This window comes from Aulonocara sp. 'chitande type north' Nkhata Bay, linkage group LG7 (assembly GCF_057382095.1).
Source record: "Aulonocara sp. 'chitande type north' Nkhata Bay isolate Kocher_YH1m ecotype deep benthic linkage group LG7, A_spYH_male_GT1.1, whole genome shotgun sequence".
NCBI lineage: Eukaryota > Metazoa > Chordata > Actinopteri > Cichliformes > Cichlidae > Aulonocara > Aulonocara sp. 'chitande type north' Nkhata Bay.
In genome coordinates this window covers 56355614-56370047 of record NC_141350.1, presented here as the reverse complement: position 1 = coordinate 56370047, position 14434 = coordinate 56355614, and the positions used below count along the sequence as shown (strand labels likewise).

The following is a 14434-nucleotide window of genomic DNA, read 5'->3' as shown; positions in this document are numbered from 1 at the left end:
CTCAATTTAAACATAAGGCACAAAGCAGTGTATTTGGTTGAAATTCCATTGTACAGAATATATCACCTTTTGCACTTATGTAACAATTTAGAAATCAGGTCTATATGAAGAAGACTAAATATGAAACATAACAGAAAGCACAGCAGTAGTCGTCCAATTCACCAAAAAAAGGATGATTTTATTTATTTATTTAAGATGCTGGGTTAGTGTGGAAAGTTGTGACAAGAAGAAATATGATTTATCTCAATTAGATGATGATAGCATGGTGGTACAGGGGTTAATACCGTCGCCTCACAGTGAGAAAGTCCTGGTCTCGTTTTGATTCCAACCTGGGGTTTTGCTGTGTGGAATTTGTGATTCTAAATTGACCTTGGCAACCTGTCAAGGGTGTACTATAACTCTCGCCCTGTGACACCTGAGATAGGATCCAGCCCCAACCCTAAATGGACAGATGGCGTGGTGCAGAGTGCCCTCTGGTGAACAAACTATACAACAACCCTCATGGTAGAAAAGAGTTCTTCCCATCTTTTTTTTTTGAATTCTCATTTATTCAAAACAGTTTTAAGCATTAACGTACTTCTTTCTTTTAATGGAAGAACAAATCAGATGCCCAAGACTTTTAATTTGCATATTACATCTTTATTAAACAATGCCTAAAACCCCAGCATCAAGATTTAATCAGCGCTACAACAGCAAAGATCTATCATGCCCTAAAAAACAGCCAACAGGTTTGTTTTGCCCCTCAACTATTATTGCATTAGTTCCACATAGACAAGGGAATAATCCAGAGTGGAATATCTCTGTCAAGAAAGGCTCATATGAAAACATTTCATACACAATGCTACTGGTAGAGGGAGTAGAGGAAGGTGTATCCTTATGTATTAAACACAGTGCATCACTTAAGATGTACTTCGTCGGATACACGTGACTGGGCTATTTATTATTAACACTGGGTTGTTTTTGTTTTTTCCTTTTGCATTTAAATAATATTAACAAGAACAGAAATCCAAACATTAAATATACTGAATATTTTAAGAATAACTTGGAGAGCTGGATTTGTTGTTGTCTTTTGGAAATCTCCATAACCTCGACAGCTGTACAGACAATAAGAACGTAGAGAAATTGGTGCAAAAGGTACAATATACTGTTTAGCTGGGTCATTTTTAAACAAAGCTGCTACAATCAGGTAAGAAATTAAAAAAATAAAATAAAAGGCTTAAAGAAATAGTTCAACATTTTAGGAAATTGTGTTTCATTTGGATTTTTGCTGAGAAAAATCAATACAAGTCATATCTGTACAGTTAACATGAATTTGTCAGGAACTGCTTAGTTTAGCATAGCAGAAAGGCTGGAAACAAGGGAAACAGTAGCCTGGCTATAAAAATAAATTTAAAAAAAATATACCACAAAGATATTTTAGAGTGTAATTTTGGGGAAATGAGCAAACAAAACAAAACAAAAAATCACAATAACTATGAAACAGAAAAGAAACAACATGTACCTAGTTAGTTAGTTACAGCTAAGTAGAGATTTTATAAGAGAAATATGGCACCATGCCAAACACCCAAAAACAAAACAAGATAGCAGACTTGATTCTAGAAGAACTTTTAGTTTGTTTTGTGCAAGTTTTAAGCTTCAGTAATGTGTACAGGACACAGGACAACTTACAAGGGGAATGAATTCATCCTTCTAAAAGCTAGGAGGCTAAAATTGCTAGTCAAGCTTGGCTGTGGTGCCTGTCTCTATAATGGATTTCATGGTTTCATGAGTACAAGCTACCTCATATATCACATACTTTAATGTATTTAAATAGTTTATGAGTTTATTAGGCTTGGTAAAATTGGTGAAGAAAAGTAATGAATAATTTTTTTTTAATGTCTTAAAAAAAAAAGAGCTAGCTAAGCTTAGCCACTCACTGAATTGAATTAAATGAGCTTTAGTCTAAATTAAATGACAGCATTTCAGTTTATTTAATTCATGATTAACTTGTTACGGTTGAAAAAGCTGAATTAGACCACATGTTATTTAGGTACAAATGTTTGCAAGGTTGAGTCAACACAATATATAACATGCCAGTCTGTGGGCTTGACCTTTGGAAGCAGCCACAGGTCATACATGGTTTCTCTCACTTTCAGTCTTTGCATGAAACTAGGCTAGTCTTCTTGAACTCTCAACTAGACAATAAGTAAGAGCTAGGGTGACCAGATGCCCTCTGCATGTGGGACTGCACTGCAATTTCATTCCTTGTCCTCCTGTCCCACATCTTGAGACAATGCCCCACATTTTGACTGGTTCACACTTTTCTAAAGTATGGCTTTGATCAAGCACACGTTTATTATAGTCAACTGAAGCTTAGCCCATCAGTTCAAGTTACCAAAACATAACAAGCTTTGCAGCAGTATATTTTGAGTAATTGACATGTCTTTTTTTAAATTTATTTTTCAGTTTCACACAGGAGAAAATATGGTGTGAGGTGGCACAGTATGCATTTGTGTATCCCAACTGTCTTAAATTTGCGCTAGTAAGAAGGGCAGCTTCCGTTTCCTTTTATTCTTCTTGTATTTACAAGAGAGCAAGAAAGCCAGAAAAGTTGCTTTCAGATATCTTGGACTGCCTCCCTGCATTATCCTGTCCTACTTTGTCCCACATAAACACTGTTTGTCACACTTTTTTTTCTGAGATCTGGTAACACTGTGTCTTTAAACACAGGCCCCGATGGATCCCCCCAACTAAAACCATAATTAAAACTACACAAAATAAAAATAAATGAAAACCAAATAAAGTATAAGTCTGAACTACTACTACAAACGATGGGTAAGCAGATCATGTGTACACCATTTTAAAACCACTGCATCAGTGCGATGAAAAGCATCAGTGGCAGCTTGAGTACGTTTAAACTCATCCACGTGTGGGACTAATAAAGGTTATCTTATCTTATCTTATCCAACTGGAACTGAACTCTATCATCATTTTCACACACTTGCAGAATAACCCACAACAAACAACGAACTATGCTGTTAATTAACTACTTGTATTTGTACCACAGAGTTCTGTTGTTACTGATAAACTGCTCAAGAACATAAGTGCGTCAGACTGTGGGACTGGGTGACATGTTTGTTCATTACCATAAACACAAATGCATGATCTAATCCTGTGCTGTCCTCACTAGAACACCAAATGTGGATCAAGCTGCCAATTAACAGTGTGTAACCAAGCCTGATTGTGTTTCTGTTGTTTAACTTGTTGAGCTTTACCCATTTATAACACACTACACTGTTAGGAAGGGGTCAGCTGTTATCGAGTTGGCTTTTTGTTGTCCACTGATTTGTATAAGCACTGTTCATTATGGATATATATGCAACAACAGCAAATCTGTTGGCAATTGAGCTAATAAATTTGGAACATCTAAGAAGAAAAGCCATGCAGTTGTTGTGAGACTGTTTTATATGTGTACGTAAATAGAAACTAATGGAGTTCACAGTCAAAAACTGCTTGTGTGTATTTTTTAAAATACATTCATTTTCCCATTTTACTGTGGGTTCAATAAGACTATGATGTCTGTATGTTGAAACAGGAATCTACTGATACTGGAACTGAATCACAGTTTATATTTACCAAAAATCGTGAAGATTTGGCACATAAACAAACTCTTTCATTGGTACCTGTACTGCACCTTGTTCATTACAAGAGCACACACCCTTCTGGCTGGTTTTCAACTTTAGTTTCACCAGTAAAGCAAATTTAAACTATTCTCCATCCAGATGTGTGTTTAAGCGATCATTCAGAAGCAAATACTCTAATAATGCTAACAGTGGTGTTATATTACAGTAATAAGCAGATTTGACCTCCCCTGGCCCCTGGGCTCTTCAAACCATGACACAACTTCTCTATAATTGACAGTAATGACAGATTTGATAGTCCAAAAATTCAAAATGATATTTCAGCTAGGAGTTTAATTTTAAGGCAACGGGTGTAATCTGTCTGATAAAACCTTTATGAATAAAACTGAGAATTTGCATTTTAGCCTAACCATCAACATTTTCTCTCCCCTCTTAAATTAATGCAACTGCAAGTATAATGCATTGGATTTAAGCTCAGGTGTCCGCTCTCAAAAAAGGTGATCAGATTGACATTTTGCATAGACAGGAGAGTTTGATCAATCTTCCCATTAAGTCTCAGCAAAAACTAAAAAAAAAATACAACATAATTCCCAAAATGTCACAGTATTTCTTTTGAAACAATATTTGGATTTGTAACAGCAAGCAAATAAATATATTTACAAAGTGCAGCACCACAGACAGTGTCGTCATCAGTGGGAGAAGTTATAATTAAGTGAAACTAAACAGATGAGATAATCGTGTGTGCCAATTGAGGTTAGAGAGAGACACCGAAACTATTACTTGCATGAGCGAATCATCTCTTCGAGTCACACAGAATATTCTGTAGGTTTTCCCAGATACTTTTCGTTTAAATTTTTAAAATTTACCACATACTAACTCTTTGTATATGGCATGTTTAATATTATAAAATACAATCTATGCTAAAAAATAAACATTCATAACAGTAATTTCCATATTCTAATGTAATCTTTTCCATGATCAACACAAAGTATTTCATCCAGTGTCAAAACATGTGATCTTTTTTGGTAACCAAAACCCTGAAACGCCAAATAAACCGTGAACGTGATAAACTATTCTACCCCACTGAACAATGAGTGTGAGGTCCGATTGCTGAAAATAGATGCCCCTTGAATAGAATACATATCTAAAAAGAGTTTGTAATTTGCATCTCATAGTTTCTGCTGATTCAAAAAGGGGAGCAAATACAAGTATTGCCAAGTATCTACGTACTAATTAAAAAAGCTGTATAAAAATGCAGAGCATCAACTACTACCTGCATGCTGTAGAAGCACTACTCTATAGGTAATACAAAATGTACAAAACAAATGTGCTGCAAAACAAAAGAATGTTTCTGAAACACGCATAAATAAAAAGTACAGATAACATCTGACAAGGCAGATGGACCTTAGTTGAAATGTGATATGAACCCAATCAGCCCCCATGACCTGGACCCATAAATGTCTACTAAACCCTCACACACCCCAGCTTCCTCATTATTGAAACAAACAAAAAAATAGTACACATTCTGTTTCTAAGGCCTTTTGTACACTAGCTAATGAAAAAACAAGTCTTACTGTACGTTTCCCTTTACTTTTTCTCTGGACCTCTTAATCAATATTTAAGCCAGGGGTGAGCAGCGATGGAAGCTTTGCTGCGGTCTCCATAGTCATAAAGCAGCTCCTCGCCTTCGTCAATATTTCGAGAGGCGATGAGAATGAGGTGAGGGACACCGTTGATGTCGTGGAGTTTGGTTTGGCAGTTCCCATTTTTACTGTGATTTATCAACCTACCCATTCGACCAGTCTCTTTTGTAGCATCCACACTGTTGGCAGAAACACATACATTTACATTGGTGTTCGTATTAGAGGTTGTTTAATATACATGGTAAATGGCCTGTATTTATATAGCGCTTTACTAGTCCCTAAGGACCCCAAAGCGCTTTACATATCCAGTCATCCACCCATTCACACACACACTGGTGATGGCAGCTACATTGTAGCCACAGCCACAGCGCACTGACAGAGGCGAGGCTGCCGGACACTGGCGCCACCAGGCCCTCTGACCACCACCAGTAGGCAACGGGTGAAGTGTCTTGCCCAAGGACACAACGACCGAGACTGTCCAAGCCGGGGCTCGAACCGGCAACCTTCTGATTACAAGGCGAACTCCCAACTCTTGAGCCACAATCGTCCCACATACACAATATGTTCGCAAGACAGCATTTACATTTTCACATTAAATACTGAATTGTTTTCAGTGACCATATTAGCTGCTATGCTAATGTTTCATTTTCATTAAAAGAATAAAACAAAAAAATTGAAATTAATAATTTGTCCTATCAAACTGGTGGCTTTGGTTTCATAACTTAATATAACACAAATTCCAAAATGTCCAATGAGTGTTCATAGAATCCCAGAGAAGTCTTTTCTTCCTACCAGTATGTTTTGCAGAGGTACTGGAAGTAGTACATGTAGCAGCCGGTTGCTGGATTTTGAGCATATTCGGCTTCTCTCTTTTTAGCATCGGTGATCTGTAGCAGGTCTCCGTGGTATTCCACCACATAATCGCCTTGCTGGAAACACCGAGTGGCAAACACCGCTCTCCCTTTTCCTTCTATGTATTGCACCTACAAAAACAGTACAAGAGGCTTTCTGTGGTGACACAGCTTGGCAAAGTAAAGGTTCTTCAGTAAACATATGAACAATGTACAATTTGAATTTGGTCACTCTGAGCCTTTTTGCGGGCTTCATATTCAAATTAATTCTTAAAATAAGACATTTTTGTATGAGAACATGACTGAGTAAAATTTAAGGACTTTTTAAAGGTCTACAGTAAATCCTCATTTACAATGACAATAAGATTTTTCCTTCAGATGAAGAAAGAAGAAACAAAGAAAATTCAACGTACCTCCATTCCTTCCTCTATTCCACTTGTAATGAGATCGTCTATGAGCTTCTTTTCTTCGCACTGGTAACAAAATGGAACATGAAACAGGCCAGACCAGATTTCTCTTCATACACAGAGTCATGCAGCGGGGGTAATAGTTATTTAACCCCCAGATCTCTCGCAGTGCTTGCGAACAAGGGTTTCTCTATCAAGTGCCAACTCATCTTTTGCTTGGGGATCAAATACTTTCATTCCATAACAAATCAACGGAAATCAATTTTTTTTTTTAATGTTTTTGATAAATATTAAGTCTCTCTCCATTAAAACAAAACCACCATAAAAATTAGAAACTGTTCATTTTGTAGGTGAGCAAACTTATAATTTAAGCAGGGCTCAGATAACTATTACCCCCACGGTACATCCACATTATTAATAAAAAGTATATTTCCCTCAAACACAGTCAGAGCACCACACAAGTGCAAACATAAAGACAATGTTTTTGGCAATACTAAACATGCTTGTTCTGCTTGACAGTTATTGTTCACAAATTTTGATCAACCGAAAAAACAAGAACTAACAAACACACACAAAAAGGCTATATCATCATAATGTATCCAGCCATAGCCTACAAATACAGGTACACTATAAACTAAAAGCAGATTCTAGTATGTTGCATCTTACCTACAGGTACTAAACACTCATATTCAGATATGCTTTTGTAGAGAATATCTTCTAATGGTGATTTGTATACATTTAAAAACATTTTTTATATCAGCTATTTTCAGCCCTTACTCTGATATTCAGTGACACCACAAACAATTCAGACCTGCTCTTGTGTCAAAGTGTGGAGTGGGGGTGGGAGTTGCACATAATTGTCACAAAGACAAAACAGGTTTTGGCTGAGGGCAAACACTTTAATAAGACCCATACTTTTCCCACTTCTCCAAATAAAACCACTTCAATATCGAATAATATGAACACCTATGCCTAACTACCTATAACATATGTTGTAGTACATTATGAAATAGACTTTTTTCTTACCTTGAGCTCCGTTTTACTTTTTCTTGAACTTCGTCTTACTGGATAGAAGTCAGTAACTTTCCGGTTTTGGGAATTTTCCCCTCCTGCCCTATAGTAAATAAAACACATTGCAACATCAACAACTATTATACCCATTCAGCCTAATGATAGGCTATTACAGCACTGCACCATTTATTACCAAGAGGCATTTGAACTCCTTCATGGATAGGTGCCATATTCATTCAGGCCAAAAAGGGGAAAAAGTTTTCTTTGGATTTAGAGGACCAAGGATCAAACTACTGACCTTCCAACTGAAAAGCCTTCCCCTAACCACATTTAGACACTCGGTGGTGATGGTTTAACTTGTTATTATATAATATAATATTATAGTATAATATTATACTATTAAACACTAGTCTATTAATCAAGATTAGCCAGAAGAAAGTCTGTTTAATCAAATTAAGCCCATCTAGCCAAACAGAAATTTGGCTGTCAGTGAAAAACTACAGTCAACAGACATTCAGTTTATTAATGGATCACTTGGCTTTTGAGATCAAATCTGACCTTGAGCCAACATTCTTCTAACTAAGGTTAGCCAAGTCCTTGTAGGCTCTTCAACTGTAATGTCTAGGATTTTCTGTAGCAAAATTTCCCTTGAGTGGATAAGACTGGCTCGTTCATCCAAGCTACCAGGGCTGATTTAGTAATTTAACTGTCAATTTTTACATTTCTTCATCAACCAACATTACCAGACTAAAACTTACCACATATATTCTAAGTAACTAAGTCACAGCTAGTTGGCTTACCACTAGTCAAGAAAGCACTGGAAGATTTAGACCAAATATTTTAAAAGTCTAACATTATGTCCAAGTTAGTCACCAAAAACACATATAATACATTATGCAAAAGAGTTCAGACTATAACTATATTCCTTATATAGTGTCCATGTGTGTAGCTCTTGTGTGTTAACGTGTTTACAAGAAAATGTAGTAATTAAGATATAAATTCACTTACAAAGGTGCTCCAAAACCTAATCAGACCACCTTATCCATACATGGTATCTGGGGTATGAACATGACATTTATACTATGTATGGTTCCTGTATACAAAAGGCAGCATGAGGGCACACTCTTCTGCATGTACCATGAGGAAAGGTCGTAAAAATGCACCAGTAATCAACACATACATTCTTCGAGTGGATTTCTTTCCTATGACCTTGACCCGGGCTCCCCTCCTCTGGAGGCCATGGAGAGCGCCGCCATTATTGGCATGTAGGGGAGTATGAGTTAAGCCATTGCTGAGGGGAAGGGAGAGTTCAGGATGAGAACAAAGGTAGGCTTCGGTGCAGTGGAGCTGCAGAGGTGATGGCTGTTCATCAGACCAGCAGGGTGAACACTGGCTGTAGCTGTTCTCCATCTCTGTGAAAGCTGCCTTTGGGTCTTTCGTTGGAGTGCTGATGGTATTCATTGTCTTTCCTGAGAGTGAATGGAGAGAAACATCATCCTTAAGATTCAGACAAATCTTGTGCTTCTAGTTTCTCTCACTGGAAATTCTTACATGATATATATATTAACAGGGATTCAGTTACTGTCCCATGGACTGTTCAACCAGCTCTCCTCTGCTAGCGATCAAACTGAAGAACTGGAGTAAACATACTCACCTTCTCCTGGCTTCTGGACATCATTCTGCAAGGACAAAACTGGAGAGCACTTTCCTTCCTGTGTCAACCTGATGGTGGGCTTTTCATCTTGAACTGATGATATGGAGTTGGTGCAGCTTAAGAGGGCGAATGAATGGCTGTTGCATACAGTGTCCTGTGAAAGGAGAGAAAGCTTGATCACTCTCTAGATAATTTGTTGATAAGATGTAGCTTGTTTTCTTCTGTAGGAATGAAGCTGAAATGATGCAATCAACAGGAAGGGATAAGATCAACAGCCACTTTTACTTTGTCACGGTGAAAACAGTCAGATTGGGGTGTGTTTTGTGGTAATTCTATTAAACTACTTCACTTGAAAATCTAGAGCTTGATTTGCATATTAAATGTAAATGAAATGTCTAAACACTAGAATACACACAGGAAAGACAATATTATAATCATTATAATAAAATATCAAGATGGGTGCCAAATGATAGATAGTTTTCTAAAAGAAATGTATTCATTTAATATTTAGAGAGAACTCTCATAGGTCTGACCCAAATCACAAACAGGTATTCGATTAACTTGGGATCTGAAGACTGTGAAACCCAAAAGATATGACCCACATGACTTTCATCCTAAATAAACCCTTCAGTGAACCTTGTACCCTCAGGACAGAAGCATTGTCATCCTGGAAATTAGCATTCTTATCAGGGCAGAATGTTTCAACATAGGACGAAGGTGATCACTCACAGTAACTTTGTGCTCATTTAGAGCAGGGGTCTCAAACTTAAATGAGCTGTGGGTCACTGCTGGTACTGTCATCTCATTCGAGGGCCACATTAGTGTTCAGAGTAGTACAAAAACAAACAAACAAGAAAACACCCACAAATATTTCCGAAAATTTAGTGTTTTGTTAGTTTTTTAAAGAAATTTCCAATATTGTATAACAAGACAAAACTGCAGAAGTCAACGCATTTTTTCATTACTCTTAACTGAAGCCTTTCATTGAACTACCAAATAAACAAATTGGTGCTCTCTTTCTGGTGAGACACTTGAGTGATCTTATCCTCTGTCGAGAAGAAGTGTAGCTAAACAAATCCATCATAAATGGCCCCAAAGCATGACACGCGCAGCGGATCGCCTCGTTGTAGAGGTAGGAGGTTCAGCTTTTCCTTTAATTTGTCACACACATTTATTTACATATGCGTGTAATTATTTTTCTATATTCATTGATTCCTTAATAGCTCTCCTCAATCTTATCATTTCATTCAGTACAAAACAGTCGCTACTTTCCACCAGTGTTGTGGGTGGGGCCTGGAAAAGGGGACCACGCTGGATCCACACCCACCTACACTCCCCAGTCAGCCCCTTTAAATCCAGAGTCAAGGCACAGATAGGCCTCCTGACTCATTATCTCCCGATCACATCCATTCAAACCAAACCACGGAACTGATTTTAATCTATAAACCCCGCTCAAAAATAGAAATACAAATGCACGTATTTCGATCTCTTCTAACATCAGAAAATGCTGCCGTGTCCTCGGCTGCCAGACACATGCATGTAGCTTTCAGTAGCCAAAACAAGCACTCCCCAACAAAACAGCACCTCTGTAGCGAGTCTAACGACACTAACTTACAGAAAAAAATGCTACCCAACTGGGCTACAAGTATTAACTAAACACATTTCCACCGACAAGCACCTTAGTCTCAAGAGTTATCCCACTTTAGCTAGCTCTCCGTATTTAACCACAGTTAGGCTCGACGGCGATGACCAAACAAGAAAACTTACCCCGTTCATGTCCGACTTGTTTTCGTTGCTCCTCGCTCGGCACTCTCCTCTCGATTAGAGAAAAACACGAACAGAAAATCCAGTAAAAGGCTAACCTCGCCCTGCTCCTACAAGGGAAAGATGTCCCTTCACGTCGGCCGCTTCCACGGTGACTGCGTGCCCTTCTGTTGCATTTAAACCTACAGCAGCTCAGCCAATACAGCCTCCACAGCTCCGCTCCGCCATCTTCCTGTCTGCTTGTAAATGAAGGAGAGGTGTGGAGGAGCTCCGGCGCCCCCTGCAGGTCCACAGCGACAGTACAATTATTGTGTGTTTTGTCTTTACGTTTTCTCTGGTTTTATTAGCCAAAATTTCGATACCTTTAGTGTCTGCCGCGCAAAACAAACCAACACTTCCAGGCTTCCATGTTGTCTTATTTTTTAAAATTAACTGGTATTTTAACGCAGTAAGCCTGTGTAGGTACTGTATTATCAACACTCAGAGGGCACCAGTGCAGACTGTAAGTTTGTAAATGGATTTGTGTTTCAATAGTGGCCTTCTACCCAGTTGAACACTCAAAGCACTTTCTACTGTAGGGTAATTTATCTATGCCTAATTGCTTTCTAACATTCACACATACACACACTCTGATGGTTGAGTACCTTGCCCAAGTATGGCTCAGTCTGGGGACTGGAGGCCTCTGCCCTTTTAATTGGTAGACTACCACTCTACCTTTTGAGCAAGTCTTCCATAAACAAAGCTAAAGCTATATTAAAGAGGACCTCTTAGTTAATTAATTAATAAGTTCTTGGTTATAAATTATGTCTGTTATTATTAATCTCTGGTTACCCCCCCCCCCCCCCCCCCCCCCCTCATCTTTTGTCCCGTTTCCCTCCACTACACAATATAATGAACCTTAAGGCAACTGTTGTTGTGATTTGGTGGTATATAAAACTGAACTGAACTGAATTAGATTCAATATTCATAACACATATCATAACTGTTACAGTAGCAGATGGTCATACTAAACATGGGCAAAGTTTCAGATTCTCAGATCAGTATGTGTACAGCTATTGTAATCCAAAGACAGTTTTTCTTTTCAGATTTATTTTCTGTTCTTTAATTTTTATTATGCCAAATTATGATATCCATAATATGGTGAGTTCACTGTTGAGGCAAAGGAGCCACACCCACTTGCTTTTCAGAGCATCTGTTTGAGAGTGGGAGAAGAAAATTGGCTTAAAATTGAGAAAACTCAAATGTCCCGTTTATACCAGATAATGAACTGAGGTGTATCACAAAGGCCCAGTATAAGAAAAATACAGATTATTTGTAACTGTGAATCAAAGCAACAGTAGAGTCTAAGAGTAAAGCTATAGAGTTAGAAATAGGCAAGATTTAATTTCTGCTTCAAAATCTTTCATGTACAGCTTAGTACAAAGTACCAAAAGTAAATGTCAGTCATCATGTGCGCATATATCAATTAATAAGAAAAATAATAATAATAAAATGTACATTCACTGTACATTTTAATATCATTTATTTCTTTATTGAGTATCTGTGTTTACTAAAATCAGTTTAGGTCTACTTGCTAAACATTAAAAAAAATTACAGGACAAGGGGCAAAAGATTGAAATTAAAACTATGTGCTATTTCTTAGCTTAGCGGAAATCTCACTTAACTGTCACATTTTTAAAATACTCACACTTACAATTGCCTCTGTGCAAAGGGTTTTATAATACAATTCAGTACAATACATAAAGCCACTGTTTTTTCATAACTGAATAACACTACATGGCTTCTGTGTTGATATCTGTCATAAGGTATGTGGATACCAGTAGAGTGAAAAATCCCCAAAATATTGCCAAAGCTGTAACATATCATAATGATTGTATAGACACCAAATCTGACTCTTTACACTGATATAATGAAGATAAAAACAGTAGCTTTATAAACAACAGCACTCAGAGAGTGCAGGGCCCCCTGATGGACAAGGGCTATGCTAAAGCTTTGATGTTTTATGCTGTTTGTATTACTGCTGACGCCAGCCTGCTTTTGCTACAATATGATTACATCAGACTGTTATGGCGTCATTGTGATGTTGTAAGCTGTCACAGTGAAAAAAAATAAAAACTGTGTTGTACAGCTCTCTCCATGACCATTCATAAAATATATTACTCAAAATTGTTTCTTCAGACAAACAGACAGCCGTACAGTACTCTCTCCCAGAACCATCTTGCTTTGAGGTTACAGTATCAACCATTGCAGCACCATGCTGTAATGACTCAAAGAGTTGAATCTGGTTCATAATTTATGATAGGAAAGGGAATCTGTTGTTTACTCACTCTATATGTTTACATTAACTAAAGAAACCAGAAAATTTAGTTGTTTATAGAGAAAACATGAGTGCATTGCATGCTTCCTCAAGCTCGGGTCCTCTGCCAGAGGCCTGGGAGTTTGAAGGTATTGCACAGCATCTTAGGTGTTCCTAGGACTTCACTCTTCTGAGCAGAGGCCTCTGATGTTGTGCCTGGAATCTACTGGAGCCACTCTTGAAGATTTGGGTTTATATTGTTTCCTCTGTATCAGTGTAGGGTCTTTACCTTACAATAAAAAGCGCCTTGAGGTAACTGTTTTTGTGATTTGGCGCTTTTCATGCTCCTGTTACCACTGGGGAGACTTTGGACTTAATCTTTCACATCTGCTCCACTTGTTTCTTCAGGCCTCGGTTCCTCTTTTGTTCTATTTTCTTGTGCTCCTACATTTTATGTTGATGTCCACTGAGATTGCCACTCTATCACAACAGTCTTCTGCTCTGTACAGTTCTCAAAAACCCTTAGCTGTGTGTTCCCACTTGTGTCTAGTGTATGTTGTCCAAGCTTGCATCTTACATCCTGGTACTATGTGCTGGACTGTTTCTTGGGGACCTTTGATTATAGTCTGCAACTTGGGTCCTGTTGGCTGTGATAGACTCCTGCCTCTGTGGATCTGGTGCTTAAGGCCTGTTCTGGTGCTGCTATTATCAGAGCCTCTGTGTTGCTCTTTAGGCCACAGCCTTTTTTGTATTTTCTTCCACTGGTAATATTTCCTAATGTCAGCCACTTCCTCTGTTTGTGAATGGTACAATGATATGTCTTCCATGATAGTTCCTCCATCTCATCCAGCTACCTAAGACATTTTCGTAATAGCTCATCTCTGGGTCCATATTCCTGATGTATTTGTGGATGCTCCATAATTCTCAAGGCAGTTGGCTGTAGCTGACCTTTAATTTTCATCATGATTCCCAATTGCCTGTAGGATACCCTGGTATTTGTAGCTGGTACCATTAGTGTGTATTCTGGCAATTCTTATCTAGTCCAAGTGACATCCTGATGTCCACAATAGAGATCCTGGTGAAGTGGATCAGTGAGTCGATGTCTTGCTTGCTTCTTGTGTACATCTTCAAATCATCCATGTACAGGAGGTAACTAGTAGTCACTCCACTCTTAAAACTATCAAATCC

At 38.0% G+C, this 14434-nt stretch overlaps 1 protein-coding gene across 2 annotated transcripts; it reads right to left on the bottom strand.

Moving 5' to 3' along the window:
* Positions 1 to 83: 83 nt before the first annotated feature.
* Positions 84 to 11190, bottom strand: kmt5aa (lysine methyltransferase 5Aa). Of its 2 annotated transcripts, none has more exons than XM_086301498.1 (7): positions 9916 to 10924; positions 9187 to 9340; positions 8713 to 9001; positions 7548 to 7635; positions 6528 to 6587; positions 6056 to 6246; positions 84 to 5442 (listed from the first exon to the last, which is right to left on the bottom strand). In XM_086301498.1, exons 1-7 carry the CDS (start codon positions 10003 to 10005, stop codon positions 5232 to 5234), a joined length of 1083 nt encoding a protein of 360 aa, XP_086157624.1. In that variant the 5' UTR covers positions 10006 to 10924; the 3' UTR covers positions 84 to 5231. The 2 variants fall into 2 exon arrangements, with proteins under 2 accessions (XP_086157624.1, XP_086157625.1); XM_086301499.1 differs by lacking the exon at positions 9916 to 10924 and adding an exon at positions 10954 to 11190 and having other exon boundaries at positions 87 to 5442.
* Positions 11191 to 14434: the final 3244 nt, after the last annotated feature.